The 22381-nt window shown below is 39.2% G+C and overlaps 2 protein-coding genes across 2 annotated transcripts; both read right to left on the reverse strand.

The window, feature by feature from the left end:
* Positions 1–199: 199 nt before the first annotated feature.
* LOC115756755 (glycine dehydrogenase (decarboxylating), mitochondrial) lies at positions 200–6566 on the reverse strand. Its single transcript, XM_030696651.2, has 15 exons — positions 5043–6566; positions 4561–4803; positions 4398–4475; positions 4189–4289; positions 3910–4105; positions 3681–3806; positions 2843–3028; positions 2624–2737; positions 2274–2426; positions 1983–2171; positions 1767–1844; positions 1549–1674; positions 1366–1464; positions 1104–1221; positions 200–513 (listed from the first exon to the last, which is right to left on the reverse strand). Exons 1-15 carry the CDS (start codon positions 6300–6302, stop codon positions 419–421), a joined length of 3162 nt encoding a protein of 1053 aa, XP_030552511.1. The 5' UTR covers positions 6303–6566; the 3' UTR covers positions 200–418.
* An 11252-nt stretch (positions 6567–17818) lies between these two features.
* Positions 17819–19803, reverse strand: LOC115756797 (protein CYTOKININ-RESPONSIVE GATA TRANSCRIPTION FACTOR 1-like). Its single transcript, XM_030696718.2, is given in 4 exon segments — positions 17819–18012; positions 18014–18093; positions 18602–18994; positions 19448–19803. Coding segments are annotated over 4 exon segments (726 nt in total). The 5' UTR covers positions 19658–19803; the 3' UTR covers positions 17819–17969.
* Positions 19804–22381: the final 2578 nt, after the last annotated feature.

Here is a 22381-nt window from a genome sequence, read left to right on the forward strand (position 1 = left end):
ATATACGTAATTGATGAAGAATGAGTATAAGTAAACATGACCATTAGAGCCCTCAGAAACTCAAAATCTTATTTGCTAGGAGATCCTACTTCATTGGTCTGCTTGCTTCTGATTTCATGGACATTTAGATCATCGACACAGCCAAATGCGAAATAGGGGTTAGAGAGAGGAAGAGCGAAGAGCATGTACATCATAAAGCTTAACTTACAAGTAGCAACAACTGTTATTGAAAATGTATCAAATTGTCATCGTCGTCATCAATAACAACTAAATAGAAGTGGAAGCAGATGAGGGCATGAGAAGTTTTATACACAAAGGAGTCTTTTTTTTTCTTTTTCTTGTTTGGCTATTTAGCCTTTTCAACCAGGCTTTCCGGGTTTCATAGAAATTCTGCAGACAGCAAATGAGGGCCGCGTTTCTACGCTGTAGCTGCAGCCTGCTCTTCAGTGTATTGTGATGCTGGGAGGAGGGTGCAGATAAGGTTGCGGTCTCCATAGACATTGTCAACACGTCCTGCAGTACAAATAACAAAATTTTTTAGAACAAGATGCAGGAAAAATGCTGCTTATCAGTATGAGTCAACATTTAGAAACCCATCTTGTTCAAGTCCTAATCACAAGGTGATCTTCAGGGAGAATCAACTACAGAGCTAAGATGAACATAAGGGAAAAAAAAAGAAAAACTGAACTAAGATCTATAGTTTAGCCTGGGGATAGAGATTTTTCTTAGTATTTTAAGTTTAAACCGCTAGGCAGGAAATATTAACGGGTGAAGTTCAATCTATAGAAACGTCAGGGTCATCACAGCATCAAATGGTCCATGAGCAAGAGATTATGGCATCAAAGCACCCTGTGATGGGTAGAATCATCTGGCAACATTGACTATCTATTGCACATTTATTTTAGAGACCAAAATAGGAAAAAGTGCAAACTTCAGCATTTCTTGCTGCTTAATCATGACTGTTCAACTTACAAAAAGTTTAATTCTGCCTAGTGAGCAAGTTGATACATACTAATCACAAAGAAATATGGCCCATGAGGATAATGCTGACTTAACCATTTCAAATAACATCAATAAACATGAATGTTTTATCCCAATTATACCTGTACTTGGCCAGAACTTGGAAGTACGGAGCCAGGAAGCTGGGAAAGCTGCATAGGCCCGAGAATATGGTTTGGTCCATGTATCTCCCATGAGCAATGATGGTGGATGAGGGGCTCCCTGCATTTTACATTTTTCAGCTCTGTTTATCGATTTTCATAAACATCCCTACAGTATTATTCTAAGTGTAATTTGTTAGATAGGCCAGTCTCCATACCCCATATATTAATATGCCTAGATTGATGCAAAGTTAAAGCAGCTCACCTTCAAGACATTATTATGGATATCAACTTTGCCCTTTTCGATCTCTGCAATTTCTTCCCGAATCGAGATCATAGCATCACAAAATCTGTCCAACTCAGCCTGAAGAAAGCAGAAGATTCGTTACTTTTATGCGCTAGCTAAGCCTTTTACAAATAGGATAAAAACAGTTAACAACTCAAATACCTTGCTTTCACTTTCAGTGGGTTCAATCATGAGCGTGCCAGGTACGGGCCATGACATGGTTGGCGCATGGAATCCATAGTCCATAAGACGTTTGGCGACATCTTCAGGCTCAATTCCAGCAGTATTCTGAAAAAAAGAAGAAGGTTATATGCAGAAAAAACTAATCAAACAGCCAACAGATGGTAACAACCATATAGGGCAGAGCCGCAGAGGACTACCTTAAAGCCTCTTAGGTCAACAATGAACTCATGAGCAACTGTTCCATTGACTCCGCGGAACAATACTGGGTAGTAGCTCTGAATGAACAAATCATATACGAATAAGAAATTGGAAACTAACAATAATAAAAATGAGCAGATACTGTTATCCACCTTTTTCCCTAGGATGGAATGAAATGGCAGTCAATTAAGAGAATTTAAGGGAGAAGAAGGAACCTCCAAGCGCTTTGCCATATAGTTTGCATTTAAAATAGCAATCTTTGATGCTTCAGTAAGACCATTAGATCCCATCATGGCAATGTAAGTGTAGGAGATTGGTAAGATTAACGCAGATCCCCATGGTGCAGCCGAAATTGTGCCAAGCGGGTTGGTCTGGTCTGGGGCGGGTATACCTCCTGTTGGTACCTACAATATGAAAAGGTAGCCAAAAAAATAAATAAATAAAACTTGGCCCTTGTCACACAGTTGAATAGGATACTGAAATTGAGTATCCAAACAGAAACCTACAACAGGATGTGAAGGCAAAAATGGAGCCAGGTGTTTCTTTACACCAATAGGGCCCATCCCAGGACCACCACCTCCATGAGGAATACAGAATGTCTTGTGGAGGTTGAGATGGCAAACATCAGCTCCAATAAACCCGGGGCTTGTCAAACCCACCTGCAAGCATTTGTCTAGAATTTGAGAGGGTGCATAATGAATGATGCCAATAGCCAAAAGGGAGAGAATCATATGCATAAAGAGAGAAGCTTTCATCCCTAAGCCTGGAAAACATTGGGAGCCCATAAACGCTTAAAAGGATAGCAAACTTTCAACCACGATAACTTTGAGTTATGTTGACAAAGAGGAGAATGCACCTGTGCGTTCATGTTGGCTCCATCCATGTACACTTGACCTCCGTTGTCATGAATGATTTTACAGATCTCATCAATGCCTTCCTCATACACACCGTGAGTGGAAGGATAAGTAACCTGAATTTTTTAATATACAACTTGCATTAAAATAAGGTCACCACATGATGATTATTACAGAAAGGAACAAAAAGAACAGAAGTTATTTTGCACGAAAATCCTCACCATAAGGGCTGACAAGTTATCCCTATTTGCTTCAGCAGCGTTCCTCAACTCTTCAATGTTGATATTGCCCTTGGCATCGGTTCCTACAGCAACTATTTTCATGCCACACATCGCAGCACTTGCCGGATTTGTCCCATGAGCTGAGACAGGTATAATACACACATTGCGGTGATGGTCGCCTCTCGCCTGCAACATCCATTTGGCGCATTGATTTAAGCTCAATCTACATATGTAAAAGCCTTATTGTATGTGGGAGCAATAATTCGAGAGGGCACGGATGAAAGTTGGAAGAATATGCAGAAGCTGAGATTAAATGGCAGAGAGTATAATCCTCAGGAACTTTTAAAAAGTAATATCTTAAGTCTCACGTTGCCCGCCCTATATATAGCAGCAAAGCATGTCTTCTACTCCAAAAGCTGATGAGCTTCAAAAGAAGTAGAACAGTAGGATAATCTCATATGCTAATGAACTAAATGCCTTCAATAAAGTTTTCGCCATACTAACGAACCAGCAATTTTCCCCAGAAGTCAGACTAATTCTCTGTCCTTGACTAGAATTGAAGGAAAGAGAGTCCCCTAAACTTAAACTTGCATTATCAATCACTGGCCAACAGCGCATGTTAATAACTTTAAGGCTTAAGCTCTAGTCAAAGCATGTCCGTGATAGAACAAGCAAATGACACTTATATTCGTAAAGTGAGTTCAAAGGTGGCAATAGGAAAAGTTCCACCTTATTCAAGAATCATTCTCCTAGTCAATAATTAGCTATTCCAAGGCTAGCATCTGCAATCTTCTTGACAATGAAGAAGAAACCGGCACAGTGATGGATGAGACAATACCATGTGGTATGCACGGATGACCATAAGCCCTGCGTACTCTCCAGCAGCACCGGCATTAGGTTGCAAGGAGAAAGAATCAAACCCAGTGATGGCACAAAGCAGGTCACCTAAATCTGTGAACATTTCCTTAAGAAAAAAATGAATTGCAATAAATTTTTGGAAAGAGAATCAATACGTTTTGGGAAAGCTGTAAACTTCTGCCTGACAATTGTATTTATATAATAAGTACCTGATAACCTTGAGCTTGCTCAGTCGGGGCAAAAGGGTGAATGTCGGTGAAACCAGGCCATGTCACTGGCATCATCTCAGTGGTAGCATTCAATTTCATTGTACAAGATCCCAATGGAATCATACTGTGGCACAGGGAGAGATCTTTCAATTGTAATCTGTGGATATATCTAAGCAACTCATGCTCTGTGTGGTACCTAATGTAGAGAAGAAATAACAGTCAGAATGGCTTAAAGTCACTAGCCACAAGCAGAGCACAACTACATGAAAATGTTCATACATATTAAAAATCGGATGGGTCAGGATAGGACTCTCTCGGATCAGCCCAGATGGGACTGCAGTCTGAACCTCTGGTGCAAGAGATGCTGCACTAAATGGGACCTGTGAGAAATTGTGGATAAGGAAACGATGAATATACAAGACACAAAGAAAAGAAAAAATAACTTGAGCTATTCAGTTGTCCAAATAGAAGTTCCATAAATTACTCACTGGCTTGCCGCAAGCGAAAACTTTGAAAAGCTTATCAACATCATCCAAGATGGTGGTCTCATCAAATGCAACAGTGATCTGACATACAATGGAAATCCAATAAACTTTCGCAGGGAAGTACAATATGTTTCTCTGGAAGGTTGCAGCAAAGGAAAATACTCACAGTGTGCTTGTCCACAATCCTCAAATTGATCTCATTCTTGTAAGCAACATCAGCAATTGCATGGGCATCAGCACACTTAACCTTCACAGTGTCGAAGAAAGGAAGCTCCTGAACTTCCACCCCAAGTTTCTTTAGACCTAGAGCGAATGCTCCTGCTAAACCATGGACTCGCTGAGCAATGGTCTTGAGGCCTTCGGGGCCATGATAAACAGCATACATAGCAGCCATGTTGGCAAGCAATGCCTAGACAGAATGAAAATTAATTAGAGAAAGCAAAATTAACTTCATAAAAAGGAGCGGGCTTTTTAAGGTTTGCAAGTTGGAAAGACTGTCCATCTGAAAGTAAAACCGCAAGCTATCCAGCAAGCCTTGCAATAAATTATAGGTAGGCAAGGTTTTGATTATTTCTTCAAACTCAATAGCTCTGTTGCAAAAATCAAGAGCAAGAGGACAGATATTCCAAGGTGTCAAAGATACCATACCTGAGCAGTACAGATGTTGCTAGTTGCCTTGTCTCTGCGGATATGTTGCTCTCTAGTTTGCATCGCCATACGCAGAGCGGGTTTTCCTGAAGAATCAACACTAACACCAATAATCCTTCCAGGCATCATTCTCTTGTACTCTTGAGAAGTAGCCAAAAATGCAGCATGAGGACCTCCATATCCCATTGGAACACCAAACCTTTGGGCTGAACCCACAACAATATCAGCCCCAAATTCACCAGGAGGCTTTAACATGGTCAGAGCCAACAGGTCACTTGCCATAACCACTTTAACACCTTGAGCATGGGCATTCTTCACAAACTCTGCATAATCCAACACTTCTCCTTCAGTACCAGGGTACTGAACCAGAACGCCACAAACATCTCCTGACTTGTAGTCGATGTCCTTCAGATCGACAGTAACTACTTTGAGGTTGAACCCATCAGCCCTTGTCTTGCAAATATCAATTGTTTGGGGGTGACAGTTGCTGGCAATGATAAAAATTTTCTTCTTTCCCTTTTGAATATTGTTACACATAGCCATTGCTTCTGCAGCAGCAGTCCCCTCATCAAGCAATGAAGCATTCGACATTGGCAATCCAGTGAGGTCTGTGATCACTGTCTGAAAGTTAAGCAAGGACTCTAGACGCCCTTGAGATATCTCAGCTTGGTAAGGCGTGTACTGCGTGTACCAAGCCGGATTCTCCATAATGTTCCTCAATATAACAGGAGGAACAGAGGTGTTATAGTACCCCATCCCAATAAATGACTTAAAAACTTTATTTTTCGACTCCAAGTTCTTCATGTGCGCAATCATTTGACTCTCGGTCAGCCCTTCATCGAACTTAGAAAACTTCATCGAATCCAACCGGATCGATTTGGGCACAGTCGCATCAACAAGAGAATCAAGATTATCAAATCCACAGAACTCGGCCATTTTCGTTTGCTCCTCCGGTGTCGCCGAATTGTGGCGGCGAGGGAAGGTGTCATTTGGTTTCAATGCCTCAACAGAAATTGATCTAGCTTGAGACCCAGCGCCGTAACTAGCACTACTGGATGAGACGTGCCTACCCACCAACACATCTGATCTAGAACTCCTGGACATTGAACCATGAGGAACCAATGACGAGACATACCTTGAAGGGGTGAATATCACAGGCGATGAAGAGCTTAACAAAGATTCGTCCCGCCGGTATTGCTTCGATTCGGAAACCAGGCGTTTGAGGATTGCCCGGTTCGCCAACCGCCTTGCACGTTCCATGTTCTTCGCAAGTTCGAAATGGAAATGAGGATGAAGCAACTGGGATTTCTTGTGTTCAGCTGAATGAATCAAAATGGGGTGGTCGATCACAAAATGCTTTCAAGTTGCAATCTTTTTGGGTCATTCCATGGCTGAACTGGGGTGGGTGCTAGGATGGCTGGTGCATGCTGGTTTTTTGGAAAAAAACATGTCTGAATACCATGTCATCAATGAAGTATAAATAAAAACAATAAAGAATCAAAATTTTATAATTTCAAGATCTGGTGGTGGCCAAGAGAAGTGGGTTGGGGACTAGGCACACCCATCGGGGAAGAAAAGGACAGTTTAAGGATGTCACCACCATCCCACGAGAACGAGATAATGAAAACGAATGGAAGGCGTTGAAGCGAGAACAGATTGAGTTTCAATGGATCAAAATGCTTTCCCGAGCCATTTCAAGGACGTGGGCTACACAAAAGATTTCTCCTTTCTGCTTTTTCCTGGCCCGGAAAATGCCTCGGCTTTTCTTTTTTCCCTGGGAAAATCTCAGAAACCTTCGTTGGCCGATTCTCTTACACATTCAGCTTATCCCCATCCTCGCCTCACGCGTATCACCACCAAAGGAAAACCCTAGGATTGTGAAAAACGGTGGACATATCAACTGATTTGAGGGGAGAACTTAGGCTTCTTTCCTTCGACAAAAAATAAAATAAAATTAGGCTTCTTTGATTTTAGACAATATATATTTTAAAAACAATTGGATGTGTAATTTAAAATAATTAATTAATAAAAATGCTTTTATTTTCAATATATCAATGAATATTCAAATATTTTCATTGGCAATGCAAGATTTTTTGCTTATTTATTTTTGTAAAAGATATACGTGCTTATTTTTAGAAAAATATTTTTTGAATTATTTATTTTTCATCAAATAAACGGAGAGTGTATTTATTTTAGTTTACTTTTTTTTTTGCCTGATTTATTTCCTTTGTTGGGTTTTCCCCAATAGATTTTCTGGTTTTGCAATTATAATTTTTTTTATACATTCTCCAAGAGAAATATCGAATTTTCATATTATTTATTGGCGAATGGCAAATTTGGGATATTCCGGTCCTAAAAGCTTATCCTGCGTAAATGTCTGTGGCCGACATCATCGCACGTACATGGAGCTGCTGACTCGGACTTCCTGTTCTCATTCAGGAGAGCAATACTCGTCTGCTTTGAGCGTACCGTAACCCAGGATGCATCCAATCATCAATGGTTGAATTGTGCAAATCATGTGATCCAACTGCTCAGATCAACTGTGGCAATAACCACAAAGAAGAAGAACAGATTGCAGATCCACTCTTTATATGATTAAATTCACTCAATTTTTACCCAAAAAAAATAAAATAAAATTACACTCAATCATTTGACTGAAATTTAATGTCCTCACCCTAAATATATTTACTTCTCTTTTTTTTTTTTTATAATTCGAGGATCATAATTACTATAATTAAGAATTTCAAATGTTTAGTTTTTGTTTATTGTAGATATACCATGTATATTGAAGGCACTATTTTTTGTTATTAGATTTTACTTCCATAAAACTGAGCTTTGTCAAGAAGAGAAATTTTTGAAAAATAAAAAATAGTTTTTTTTTTGCGTTGTTGAACAAATTTATAAACATATTGTCAGGTATAATCTAGAAAAAATTTTACTATGGGCATTTTTTGACACCATCATTTATTTATGAATTTTAACTTTTGTTGTGCATATCACCATCGAACCCCTTCTCATCGGTTTTGTTTTATCTACATACATATAATGAGATGATTGGATAAAAAAAAAAAACTCTTTGAAAATTTTCCAAAATAAATCACAAATACTTCCTCTAACATGAAACTTTAAAAGAAGAAATTTAATTAAATCAAAATATAGCATGAAATAAGAATTTTCTTTTGGATATGCTAGTGAAATTTCATTATTTTGGATTGAATGAAATTTACACCACTCATGAAGTGTTTATGGAGAAGTATCAAGATGCCCCATTGTGCATAATGCTCTTTAGTGTATTCCTAGATATGTTTGTAATGTCTTTCATGCTCTTTGTTGAAATATCTTGCTGAAGCTAAGGAAAAAGAATGAATTTTTCAATATAGTAAACAAAGAAACTTCATATATATTTTAGACTAATGAAATTTCAAAAAACAAAAATTCACTAAGTAAGTGAGTTTTTGAGATAAGAAGGACAAACAGTACATAAGTTGTTGTAAGAGCAATGATGAAGAAGTTACTTTAATTTTTTTTAACTATATCAAGAATTTTTTCTTTTTTTCCTGACAATCGCTAAAAAAATTCTTTAATATACTAAAAAGATGTGAAAATGCTTAATTTTGGCGACTATATCATAAACAGAAATAGAAAATATAGAGAAAAACGGAGGAATTGGGAATCACTTTAAATTGCAACTGAACGGTCTAGGGCAATTTTGTTATTTATGTGTGAATGGGGTGAATTTAATCATATAAGAGACAAAAATAGCGCTACCTTAGATTAAATATTCTATTTTAGATCGCACTATGAAAGTCAAAACCTTGAAAATAACCACAAAGACCATCTTCACCTTACACCAATACTGGCATCACATATGAAACCTTCAATTTGTGACTGGCCTCTCATTTTCACACTTATATTGTAGCTTTCTAAGTAACATTACCATTTGCTTTTCAAAAGTACCTGTACTTCTCTTTGTCGGGGAAATTACAAAAATAGTCATAAACTTATTGTAATTGTGCTAATTGAGTCATAATTTTTTGTATTTGTGACAATTCGGTCCTTCCGACTAACTTTGATCGACCGACCATGACACGGAAGTCGGCTGGCGTTGATGTGGATGTCGGCGATGACGTGTACAATTTGTAATAAAATTTTCATATTTTGAATTATTTTTCTTTTCTTTCTTTTTTATTTTTCTTTTCTTCCTTCCTCCGGCCGGTCTTCATAAAGGGCGAGGTCGGTAGGAGGAAGGAGGAGAAGAAAACAAAAAGAAAAAGGGAAAAGGAAAAAATAATTTTTTTGAAAAATATCAAAATATTATTAAAAATTATTAACGTCGACCCTAGCATCTACATCGGTGCCGGTTGACGTCTATATCAGCGCCGATTAACTAAAGTTAATTGGAAGGATTGAATTGACATAAATGCAAAAGATTTATGATTGAATTGATATAACAAATTTCAAGACTGAATTGATACAATTGTAATAGGCTTAGAACTTTTTTGATAATTTTTCCTCTCTTTGCCTCCATCCACCAAAAAAACCCTTCTAATTCCTTCACGTCACCGGCCACCATCGGGGCCTTCGGGTTACTCACCTGCTCCACTCCGCTCCCCGGCTATAGCCCAAGCTCTTTGTAGTGGTTGAAGGTGGAGAGGCAGTGGCCGCCTGCTCCATATGGTGGTGGAGTGAGGTAGGCACTTGGGAGGAAGGATTAAAATTGTTTTATTTAACATAATTAAGGGTAATCTAGTCATTTCATCTAGAAGCTCTACGATGCAAATTAGAAATTTTAAAATAGGGAAACGCAAAGTGATTTTTGAGTGAAAAATGAGAGGGATTACACTAATCTAGGAACTAGATAGAACAAAAAAAAAAAGAAAAAAAGATACACAAACAAGCACGCTGGGAAAATGTGAAATATTGTTTTAAATGTATAAAGTAAGAGGTTTTTTTTTAAGGTTATATTATTCGAGACAATGGATTTATATAGTTGTGGGATGCATTATATTTAAATCCAAATTTAGAATATGAAAAATAAACAATTTAATTTGGTGGCTACACACCCCAATATTAATTCTTGAGAAAGATCACGAACACATCGAAAAAAAAAAACAATATTTAATTCGAGGCACTCTCTACCATAATGGTTAGGAGAAGTGACGCACACAAAAATGCGTGCCAGGCACACAACGACGTTATTCTAAAAATTAGTGGTTCGCCCCTCTTAATTCAATCTAGCTATGAGTGGTTCATCACCCTAACATTATTCTAAAGATTAGAAGATTAGTAGTTCACTCGCCTAGAAACATCTAGAATTAACTGTAGAAGAGAGGAGGTGAATTTTCGTTATAATCCCGACCAAATATGATGAATCCATCATACAAAAATTAATCTGTCGCCTTTCATTTAGAACTTTTGTACAAAAGTTTATCCTCTTTGTTTCATTTGTAGTAGAAATACAAAGAATAGTTAAAAAAAGAAGAAGAAGGAGTAAACATTGATTTAATAAGCGATTTGACTATTAAGTATTGGAAATGAGGTGCACGCACCAAGAGGAGCTTTGCAAATTACACCCTAAACTAACTTTCTAAACTGGTCTTAGAATTCTGACCAAAAAACAAAAACCTGGTCTAAGAATCTCCACGCGTGTGTTTTATTTTTTATTTTTGTCTTTTCTATCTATATAATTGTATAAATTAAAGTAAACTTCCCTACTTTTAGGAGATCAGATCTCAATTTTTATTTTTATATCAAACTTCTGGTTGACTTTTCAGAAAGGAGTTTCGGAGTGAGATTGTAAGCAGCAGGTGCTCCCACCAACAAAATCCAAGATTGTCGCCAGCTACCTAACGCAAAAAGGGAAGGATATTCAAAGGACGAACCAATAATAATAATAATAATAATAATAATAATAATAATAATAATAAAAGAGCCATGAACGTTAATCATTTTGGAAATTTGTTTTTTTTTCTTGGACGTTATTACAACGCTGGAAAGGAATATCTTCTGATGTGCTCCATGCTGAGGTGCCCCCGCGAGGATGTTAAGGGCGCGCATAATTAATACTTTTGCTTCAAAAATCAACTCCTGGTTAGAAGTTGATTGTTCTACTTCTATTTAAAAGCATAAGTTGATTTTTCTACTTCGCTCCGGGAAATTGATTATTGATTATAGAAATTCGTTTGGTAACTGTTGAAAATTTATACTTCTAAAACATTATTAATAGAAAATGTTCTGTGAAGAATTATTATCGGCGGTCGAAAAATTTCTACTTCATTTTTAAAATTTTAAAATTTCTTTAAAAAATAAATTTTATTATTAAAAAAATTTATTTAAATTTTAAAAATAAAAAAATATTATTTATTTTTTACTCTGGTGCCGGAGATGGCGACTTGGCGGTGGAGGGCAGTAGGAGGCAGCAGTGGTGGTTGACGATCACGGCCGGCGACGGGCGATGGTTGGAGATCATGGTCGGTGGTGGGCGCCGATTAAAGCCGGCGGTGGGCAGTGGTCACGGCTAGCGGTGGGCGGTGGGAAGCGGTGAGCGATGGTCGGTGGTGATCGAATTGTGCCCGCAAAGATTGGTCCTTCTCGTTACTGTGATGAACATCCTCTAGCTTTCTATTGGGGATAGAGTCCAATTTTGTTTTTCGCATGGCACCATTACTGATTGTTGATTTTGGAGATCTTCCAGAAGCAAGACTAACTTGATGAGAAGTTTTATTTTTTTTTATTCACCTTATGTTTGCTTGTAGCGTGGTTGTTATTCTCTTTAACTACAGCACTTGTCTCTTGATATATTGATGATGTTTATGGCTATTACTAGATCTATTTGCTGGTTCAAGTAGTTTATTATTGGTGTTTATGGGTTGTGGGGACTTTATTATGTGGTGATATATTTTCGAACTTGTTGGATCATTGAATTGTCGAGGTTAAGTTTGCTGTCTATTATTGAGTTTTGGCAAGAAACTCTGCTACTAAACTTGTTGCAAGCATGGATACCAGTATTACTAATCCGAAGTTGAATTTTGTCAAGCTAGATGGGACCAATTGTCCTTCTTGGTCTATGGCGGTCGAGACATATCTTTTGGCCACCAAACAGCAGAGTTATCTGACTTCACTTTCACCTTCAAATTAAACGAAGGTGGATAATTGGCGTTTTGGCGATGCTGCCATTCGGAAGTTGTTGTGGAATACCATGGATTTCGAAATTAGTCCTCGGTTTGTGTAGTGTACATTAGCCAAAGCCATTTGGGACAAGTGTGCTCTTATGTTTTCGGGTCGAGATAACATGACCTCTATTGGTGATGTTTGGGAGGAGTTATTTCATCTACGTGCAGGAGATATATCTATATCCAATTACTATTCCAAGTTCACCGCTCTTTGCGAGAGACCGAACACTTATTTGCCCGCCACCGATGACATTAAAGAGTTGTGTAAGCATCGGGAGGATATGAGAGTTATGTTATTTCTCTGCAGGCTTGGTCTTACATATTCTTCTCTCCGACAACCGATTACTTATTAGGATACTCTTCCATCGGTTGATGAGGTCTTTTCTCAAGTCCTTTTGTGCACGCTCGATTCATCATCTGCACTTTCTTCCATACCTATAGCAAGTGTTATGGTTTCTCGGTTGTCCGGTGGCCGTAGAGGCTAAGGACGTAGTCATCATGATCATAAAAGATCTGGTTTCTCTCCTGGTTGGGGTCGTGATAGAGGTAAAGGTATTGGAAGTTTTCGTTATTGCCATCATTGTCGGCGAGCTGGCCATACTAAGGCTTATTTCTATACCCTACATCCCGAGCTTTGTCCACAAGCTGCTTATGCCAATGTTGTTGAGTCTCCAATGCAACGGATTCCTAATTAGTCACGGGAGCTGCCTAGCACTATTATGTTGTCTCGAGCCGAGTATGAGTTCTTAGTGCGTTCCAACCAGGTGGTGGATTCCTCTGCTCCTACTGCTACTTTGGCACAAATTTCTTTGGGTAATTCGTCGTGTTTACTCTCTGCTGCGCCCACTTCCCGGGTCGTAGACTCGGGTGCCACTAATCATATGACAGGTAACTCTAATTTATTATTTGGTATTACCTCTATGTCTCTTAGTTTTGTTACACTAGTTCATGATCCACAGTCCCATATCACTAGTCAAGGGAATGTAACCTTGGGTCCCTCTCTTTCTCTCTCATTTATTTATTATTTATCTTGTTTCCCATATAACTTGCTTTCTATTAGTTCTCTTACCGGAGATTTGACTTGTTTTGTGATATTTACCTCTACTCGTTGGTCTTTCGGGATCCGAGAACCGAACGGATGATTGGTAAGGAGGGCATGAGTCCAATGAGATGTATTACATGAACAAAGATCTTACTGCTGCTATTGCTGTTTAGAAGAGCACCACCCTCGACCTCTTTCGGATGAATTGTTGTATGGCCGCCGCCTAACATATCTCATTATTTCTCTCTTGTTTCAGCGTCTATGAGTTCTATCCGGTGCGATACTTATCAATTTGCAAACATCATCGGGTATCTTTTCCTTTACTTGTATAGAATCGTGTGCCAAGTCCTTTTGAGTTGGTCCATTCCGACGTTTGGGGACCCTATCGTGTCAAAGATATATCTAGCTACAAATATTTTGTTACATTTGTGAATGATTATTCTTGCACAATGTGGTTATATATAATAAAAGATCGAACTGCAGTTTTTTCCTATTTCTGTATGTTTTACTTTGAGATCCTCAACCAGTATCATATTTACGTTAAATGTATGCGCTTTGATAATGCCAAAGAGCATATGGATATTTTCTCTGATTTTTAATCATTTCTTACATCTCATGGGATTCTGCATCACACTCTTGTCCCTATACCTCCCAACAGAATGGGATGGCGGAACAAACAAATCGCTATCTCTTGGATATTGCTCATTGTCTACTTTTGCATATGAACCTTCTCGAAATGTTCTGGGGGTATGCTATTCTTACAGCATGCTGTCTCATAAATTGCCTCCCATCCTTTGTGTTTCATGGGGGCATATCTTTCTCTACTCTCCATCCTACATGTCTACTTTTTTCTTTACTACTCCGCGTATTTGGGTGTGTTTGTTTTGTGCATTGTCTTGCTCCCGATCACGATAAGCTTGATTCACGGGCCGACAAGTGTGTGTTTTTTGGGTACTCTAGAACTCGGAAAGGGTACAAGTGTTATAGTTTGGTTAGTCGACGGTTGTATGTCTTAGCAGATGTGACCTTTTTTCGAGGACCGGTTGTATTACTTTTTCGTTGCCCAACCGGTGACTCCTTTTGAAGATGCTCTGTCATCGGCCACGACTCCACCGCCGCTGTCCCTTTGACGGGTGTGCCTAAATAGTCGTCCGATTTTTAGTTCTTTGATCGGACCTATCAACGGCCCCGTTCTGTTCAACGTGAGGTATTGTAGTCGATGTCCGCATTAGACTTGCATGATTCACCACGAATTGATGCCCCGGCCTCTGATCCACTAGTTTCTTTTGAGCTCGATCCTACTACTAATATTCCCATTGCATTGCACAAAGGTAATCGTTCTTGGGTCGGTCAACTTAATCCCCGATTTGCTCCCTATACTAGTTTGTATTGTTATACACATACTTGTCACCCTTTTTCTTAGTTTTTATCTTATGATCATCTTTCTCCTACATATTCCTCTTTTGTTGCTTCTTTATCTGTTGTGTCTGTGCCAAGTATTGTTGCAAAGGTTCTTGCCCATCCAGGTTGGCGGCGGATCGTGGAGGATGAAATGCACGCGCTACGAGATAATGGAACATGGCAGCTTGCATCGCTACATAGTGGCAAACAGGCTGTGGAGTGCCGTTGGGTCTTCACAATGAAGTTTTAATCGGATGGCTCTGTTGAACGTTTGAAGGTGCGGTTGGTTGCCAAAGGTTACCTCCGGTTCTATGGAGTTAATTATGATGATACATTCTCTCCTGTTGTAAAGATACGTTCCTCTTGATGTCCGATATGATTGGATTCTCCATTAACTTGATGTTAAGAATGCCTTCCTTCCAATCAATTTGATGTTAAGAATGCCTTCCTTCATGGCGACTCGATAGAGGAGGTATATATGGAGCAATCTCGGAGTTTGTTGTTGCTCAAGGGGAGCATATTGGTGTTTGTCGCACGCGCAATGTATTATATGGGTTGAACAGTCTTCTTGTGCCTGGTTTGACCGTTTCAGTGATGTAGTTATTAGGTTTGGTTTGCGACGTTGTATCGTGGACCATTACGTGTTTAGCTCCACTTCTCCTGGCAGGTGTGTGCTTCTTGTTGTGTATGTGGATGATATTATTATCACCGATAGTGATTATGTGGGCATACAAAAGTTGAAATAATTTTTACAAACTTAGTTTAGCACAAAAGATATGAATTGTTTGTTATTTCTTGGGCATTGAGGTGGCCTACTCACGTGATGGTATCCATTATCACGGATGAAATATGTTATGGATATTCTCAATGAGGTTGATTTTCTAGGAGCAAAGCCTGTCAATTGTGGTTAGTCTATTTATGAGTGCTCTTCGCACCACACATTTGGAGGCAGTGCTACGCGTTGTTAGGTACTTGAAGGGAGTATCGGTAAATGGCTTCTATTCAAGAATCATGGACATCTTAGTGTCATTAGCTACTCTGATGTTGATTGAGCTGGGTGTCCTATTGTTAGGAGATCGATTTCTGGCTCTTGTGTATTCTTAGGAGGCAATCTTGTGAGTTGAAAAAGTAAGAAGCAATAGGTTGTATCTTGATTGAGTGCAGAGGTGAAATATCTGGTCATGGCTCATGTGACTATTGAGTTTCTTTGGTTGAAAATGTTGTTATCCGAACTCAGTATGCCATCTTCAGCTCCCTTAGTTTTGTGTTGTGATAACGAGTCCGCTATGCATATTACTGCAATCCAGTTTTTCATGAGCGCATGAAGCATATTGAAGGAGATTGCCATTTTGTGTGAGAAAAGATTCAGAACAAGGGAATAACACTTCAATACACATAGACTAAAGACCAACTTGCTAATCTTTTCACTAAGTCATTGCAAGGTAGTAGAGTGATTACTTTGTGTAACAAGTTGGGGTTCTTTGATGTTTATGCCCAACTTGAGGGGGAGTATTGAAACGTTAATTATTAGGCTCATTGCTAGCAAGGATAGTTTAATCTTTTTCCTTATTAGTGAACCCTAATGCTCACTATATATTGATGTAATCTACAATTATGATAATAAGAAATCTTCCCCATTCGTTTACAAACTCCTGCTCGTTCGATCTCTGTAGAAAGTCGTCTGCATCAAACGCCTCAGCTTGGGGAAAAACTCTCTCTTGAGTTGGGTCCAGCCTTCAAGATACAATAACTCCTCATCTGCGTAATGTGCATGAACACACAAAATGTCTAGGAAGTGAAGGTAAAAGGTGGTTTTTCCATTGCTGAATTAACTGCATTAGCATGCGCTAACTTTATTGTCTGAATCACGGCAAAGTCCCACTTCTTCGGCTTATCTCCTCGAATGATTCGAATCAAATTCCCCAAGGTTCAGTAAAACAACCTTGGTGTTTTGTCGATGTACCATGCTACTACGGTTTCGACCTACAAGAACGCCATCATCATTCTATCAGAAACAGACTGAGGTACTCGGAGTCACGATCAGATGTGGATTTGGAAACTCGTGAAGCCTCACAATTTCTTAAAAAGGAAGTTTGTTGCCACATGCTGGGTCTGAGCTTTCGCACGATGTGTTGGCTCAGATTTCATCTTGCGACTTGCAAACTTACTTTGGTATCAATTTGACTTGGTGAAAATGAAGATAGATGAACTAGATCTTCCCAAAAATCCACTTATATGAGGATAAAAAACAATAATAAAGCCATCGGAAAGGGCCTTGGGCTCGATTACGACCGGCGGATCCTGGATTATAAAAAAAAAAAAACAATAATATAGAGGCAAAGCTCATTTTCCAAGAAGTTCTTCTGTATTTTTGGAAACCCTAGAGCCTAGGCTAGGAAACTAACGAGCAAAGACAAAGCAAAAGTTACTTTAAGAAAATGAATCATGTCGCCTAATATTTAAAATAGTATCTAAAGTTCCAGAGAATTTCAAAAAATGAATCGTGTCGCCTAATATTTAAAATAGTATCTAAAGTTCCAGAGAATTTCAAAATGAGGAGAAAAATATTGGACAACAATCTTCAAAATCATCGCGTCAGGTGTCTATTTTGTTGCCTGTCGAATTACGAACGATTATTGCGCCAATGGCGAATTCTCCTGTGAGTAATTAAAACATTGGTTTAAAGAAGGATTGGAGGTACTGTACAATATATTCATACGGCAAGATCGAAGATTAGAAGGACTTCTACTCGCATCTTGACAGGAGCTTAATTAGCTTCGTCCTATTGGAAGGTAAAAATAAAGTTAAGTGTAAAGAAACTTGCATTAACGCTCAATTTCCTAATTTAAACTCAATAAAGTATGGAAATTGCAAGTATTATTTAATCATTGGAATATTGCGTGTTCATTACTTCAATCTCGTAAACTCAAAATAAACAAAACTATTTCTACCTTGCAATGTTGGGAACCTCTCTCTCTTCCCTCTCCCTCTCAATGTCTATAACAGACACAACAGTAGCACAAACGAACAAATTCATCAGGAAACAAGACAAATCTAGTAATAAATGCAGAGGTTAACCGTGAACAAAGCCACAAGATAATTCCATCAGTAGTATTGCAGCTTCGGCTTCATCTTGTGGAAATGCCCGTAGAAACGCCGAACTTTTGCTCAGCCCTAGGGTGAAATCCCCGAAGAAGAGCTTCTTTTCGCCGCGAGAGGAAGAATCGGCTTGATTGGCGGATTGCTTGCTTTGTTTCTTGCATATTTGTCCAGCATGACCTGCGCGTGATTTCTTTTCCTTGTTGTGCCCTTTCAACCGCGCTGAGGTTGGGTCGGTTGTCGCAGCCGCTGCCCCTCCGGCGGCGGCTGCTGCAGTAGCTTCTTCCATGGCTCGTCTTGCCTTCCTCTGGCGAATCCCGCATGCATTGCAAAGAGACTGCACTAGCGAAACAGTCTAAGAAAATTCACTTCCCTTCTATGAGATACAAAAGTGATCATATGATGAAGTTATCCATTCTCAATGCATAATGTGTACTTGTATCTCATAAAGTTTAATTCAATCAAACGAATAAAAAGTTTTAAATTAATAGCAAGGAAGCAACTTCTAACATGTTTTTCATAGGCAATGTCTTAGCTAGGGTGATTCACATTGTCCAGAATTCCCTGAATTTATTGGATATAAGACCGCTAAACGGAGTTACCTGCACTCAAAACAAACTATTTGAAATTTGGCTTGAATAATGATCCGTATATGTGTAGACATTCGTTCGATCATGCATCCTAGAAATGAAACTACACCGTTATGCCTTTAATCCGATCATACCAGTAGTATGACAAGCATGGATGTGACAAATCTCTACTTGTTCGGCTAACAAATTCGGCCACAAAAACATGTACTCATGTGATGGCAAATCGGTTTGCGAAGGGGGGGAAAAAACAATGACCTTGGGGCCTCGAGGGCCACTCCTCCAAAGAGGGGTCGTGGTCGTGTTGCAATCTGCACACACCCTTATGGCGTTGTTGCCGCTACTCGAAAACCTAATCTCGGTACGATCTTGCCGATGATGGTTCTTTGCAAACTCGTCCCCAGCTTGCAGGCTCTCGTCTTCTGTAGATCCATTGCCATATGCTGTGTCCTTCATCTTCTGCATGAACCTCATTTTCAAGGGCATCCATTTGATGCCGAAATCTCTGCTGACCTCCTCCCCATTTCCGCCATTGAAGGGAAAAGACTTCTGTTGTCCTCGATCGCTAGTTTCGCTTTCGCTAACCATCGGCTGGAGCGAAGACGAAGATGGGAAAAGCCGCATGTGTTTGGATCCGCCATGTCGGTCGGCCTAAAAGTTTTGCAAGAGATCATGAAATCAGCCAAAGGAGCAATTCGACCCAAAAGAATGGATTGTAACATGAAGAAAGCTTTGGTCTAAGTGATTATATATTTCATGGTGAATGGATTGGTTCAGAAGAAAGGATTAACCAGCTGATGTGTACCAGTTAACTAATTTATAGATCAAAGTAAACTGATATAAAGAAGAAAAAGTTATCAAAGAAGATAAAATCCCTTGTCGTATACGTGATTTATCTTTTGCTTTGTATGCTAATCATCAAGCTTATTTTGGCAGCGAAACGGTAAAATTCAGGGATCACGCATAGGAGCATAACACACAGGCTGATCATGAACTTGACAGCTACATGGATCAGTTTTACATATCGACTTGCCGTCCAAAAGTTAAACGAAGAACCTTGAAAGCTCGAATTGAACATGGAAGTACTGAGAGGGCACTGCTTGCCTTTTCTACAGAAGTTTCTGATCTTCCACATGGACCGTGACTTCGATCTTCGGTTCTGTTTGCACAAGAAGCACATAGCGTAGAGGAAGAAGACGGTGGGGACGGCGGTTCTTGATGAGGCGAAATGAAGAACTGCATGGTCTGATCTTCCTTTCGCTCCAAAAGAGGAAAGGAAGGAGCTTGAGGAGGGTTCAGGTATACAGGATTCATGCGCGAGAGAGAGATGTATCACTTGATGACCTTTGTATCCCAGCAGCAAAGCATAGATACTGAGGGATACAGAAAGTAGAACCTCAATATACGTCTGAAAACTGCCCTCAGGTTTATATACGGACAAAAGTTGTTCCATGGTCGGGGAGAGATTATACCCAAAAAAAAAAAAAAAAAAAAACAAAACGCTTATGTCGCGCGATATGTTGAGCTGTATCACAAGTACAAAACAAGGGGTAATCCAAACTTATTACAGTTTAGAAATATGTGATCGATATCATACCATGAGATGTTATATCGTGTAAGCTTAATTTTATTATCAGGTCAAGTCAATTAAATTTAAGAAACAAGGGACACTCGGGACTCGGATTGAGCCCCACTCAAAAATATATGCAAGTTCCCTCCGATTAATTAACACATGATTAATTAGTTTGGTAATGAATATCAGCGGGTCACACAATACGAATCCTGAAAAAAAAAAAAAAAAACCCCCATTTTTTTGAAGAAGGCTGTCAAGGTGGGAGGGAGGAAAATTGGAAGCGGGCCTGAAAGCATTCCCGTGACTTCATGTCACCCAAAGAAACAGAGGATGTAGAGAAAGACAAACATAAAGGAGGTGTAGAATGCTACTACTCAGGCCCCCAGTATGACAAAACCCTATCTCTACTGTTTCCATTCCCACCAGTTCAATTCCCAATTTTTTTTTTTCATGGCTATATCTAAATATATATATAAATAATATATACATATACATAGGCGCGCGCGAAGAATATGTAATATGTAGGGTTCGTTCGTTTCACGGAAAATGAGTGGAAAATCGATTGCTAATATCGTTTAGAAAAATTAGTCAACGAAAAATGTTTTCATCATCGATAACAATCTATACCTGGCTATTTTCGAAGACAATGAAAAAAATTTCTATTCATTTATTTTTGTAAGCGATATAAAACATTACTTTTTGGAAAATGTTTTCCGAATTACTCATTTTCCAATGCAACCGTTATATCGTGTTTTCACCCGTATCTTCAGATACATTTGGTTTTTACCCCTCCTGCACATGATCACATGCTTCTATTTTGGCCCTATAGTCCCCACACTAACTGATCAATAAAATCAATCAATGCGTTTCTCCCTCTGTACTTTCATGTTTTCGTTTCCACAACTTGGCTTCATGGAGATGAGAAAGGTCAGATCTCCGAAGCACCAGGTGACCCACTTGCGAGAGAGATTCCATTGAGAACCACACACAGCTCTCTCCTATAGCTGTGTATAGCAGATGAGCCAAAAAAAAGAAGAAGAAATCTATGGATCAAGGTATTATCATCGCGTGTGGACTGTGAGTTTAATTGTCTTGGAAAGTTTGGTAATTCTTGCAGTCCGAAACCGATGAACTTTGAGAAGGAAGATCGGAATTCGAAGTTTTTCTGAAAATGTATGCGAGGATGCTCAAGTCGGAGAGATTAGATAGGAGTTCGGAGAATGTAGTCCGTTCTCCACGAAGGTTTGAATTTGTGAAACTTCTTCAGGGTTTCTGGAGTGCATGGGATTCCCGTTAGGATTAGGGTTTCTGAGAGAACCTTTGATTTGTTGCGCATTTCACCGCCGTGACCGAACCCTTTTCAATCAAACACATCCCGATCATTGCGCTGCCTTACTGTCGTAAAATCCTTTGTTATACCGAAGTCCGCAATGGTGCATCCTGACAACCTCATGCTTATTTTTGCATCAGTAGGTACAGATCTTGGTGATCTAACCGTTGTCGAGTAATTCCCATGTGTCCTCACTGGAGAAAATTCCTTTGGCGATGTAAATAAAATTTGAAATATCGAGGAAGAATGAGATAAATATGAAGAAGATGGGAACAGAGATCTTCATGCATGGGGCGAGCAATCTCTGACCTTAGTCTTGCCAAAAACACATAATGTTTGGTGCAGGCTAATGGACAGGGACGGCCTCCCTTCAGTCCCCCACCGTCCTTATTGCTTCCTATTTACTATCAAAACAGTGAAAGAGAAGGTCGAGAAGATAGAATATTCCCCACCCAAAAAAAAGCAGTAAAAATTGAAGATTTTCTACAGATCACGCAGTGAAAAGGGAAGAAGAGATTTTTATAATCTGTCATCTGGATTTTTTTCTTTTTGATCTTTTTGATTTCCTCAATGAACAGATGTGTAGGCTCAAATAAGGACATGGACCAAAACATTGGCAAAGAGCCCCACAATAAAGATATGATGCTTCCCTCTTATGTAATGCTATACCAAAACGAGCAAGCGAGCTAGGTGGTGCCCAGAGATGCAAAAACTAGCGTTCTACCTTGATACACATATAGAGCTTCGAGTTATGGTCCACAACCCTCGAATCGTTCGAGAATCCGAGGTCGTCCGGCCTCAGACGGCCTTCCATCTGTACACTTAACTCTCTAAATTAGGAGAGTTGCAACTGCTAAGCCCTTAATGGGCCGCCAATCACAACCGATTCATGAAAATTTATTTATGATGTTTTGGGGTCCTCTTTGCTCTAGGTTATCTCATTCTCCCCTCTCCTCTTAGTTAGGGTTTTCATTCCGTTCAGAGAGATGATTGTGGCTGTCATTAATCTACTGTGAGATTAATAGCCATTTTTTGTGCTAACAAAAAAAAAATGAATAAATAGAAATTGCTGTGGGATTCACTCCTTCAGAAAATTGTGGCCTACAATATGCTTTTACACTTTGAGTCACCCAAA

The sequence above is a fragment of the Rhodamnia argentea genome, chromosome 4, assembly GCF_020921035.1.
Source record: "Rhodamnia argentea isolate NSW1041297 chromosome 4, ASM2092103v1, whole genome shotgun sequence".
Taxonomy (NCBI): Eukaryota; Viridiplantae; Streptophyta; class Magnoliopsida; order Myrtales; family Myrtaceae; genus Rhodamnia; species Rhodamnia argentea.

Bases quoted from the DNA above. Each gene is read 5' to 3' on its own strand.
- LOC115756755 (XM_030696651.2), bottom strand. From the start codon at position 6,302: ATGGAACGTGCAAGGCGGTTGGCGAACCGGGCAATCCTCAAACGCCTG. The intron at 2,738-2,842 runs GTGAGGATTTTC...TAAAAAATTCAG, and splicing joins ATAACTTGTCAGCCCTTATG to GTTACTTATCCTTCCACTCA. The intron at 2,172-2,273 runs GTAGGTTTCTGT...TTCATATTGTAG, and splicing joins TTTTGCCTTCACATCCTGTT to GTACCAACAGGAGGTATACC.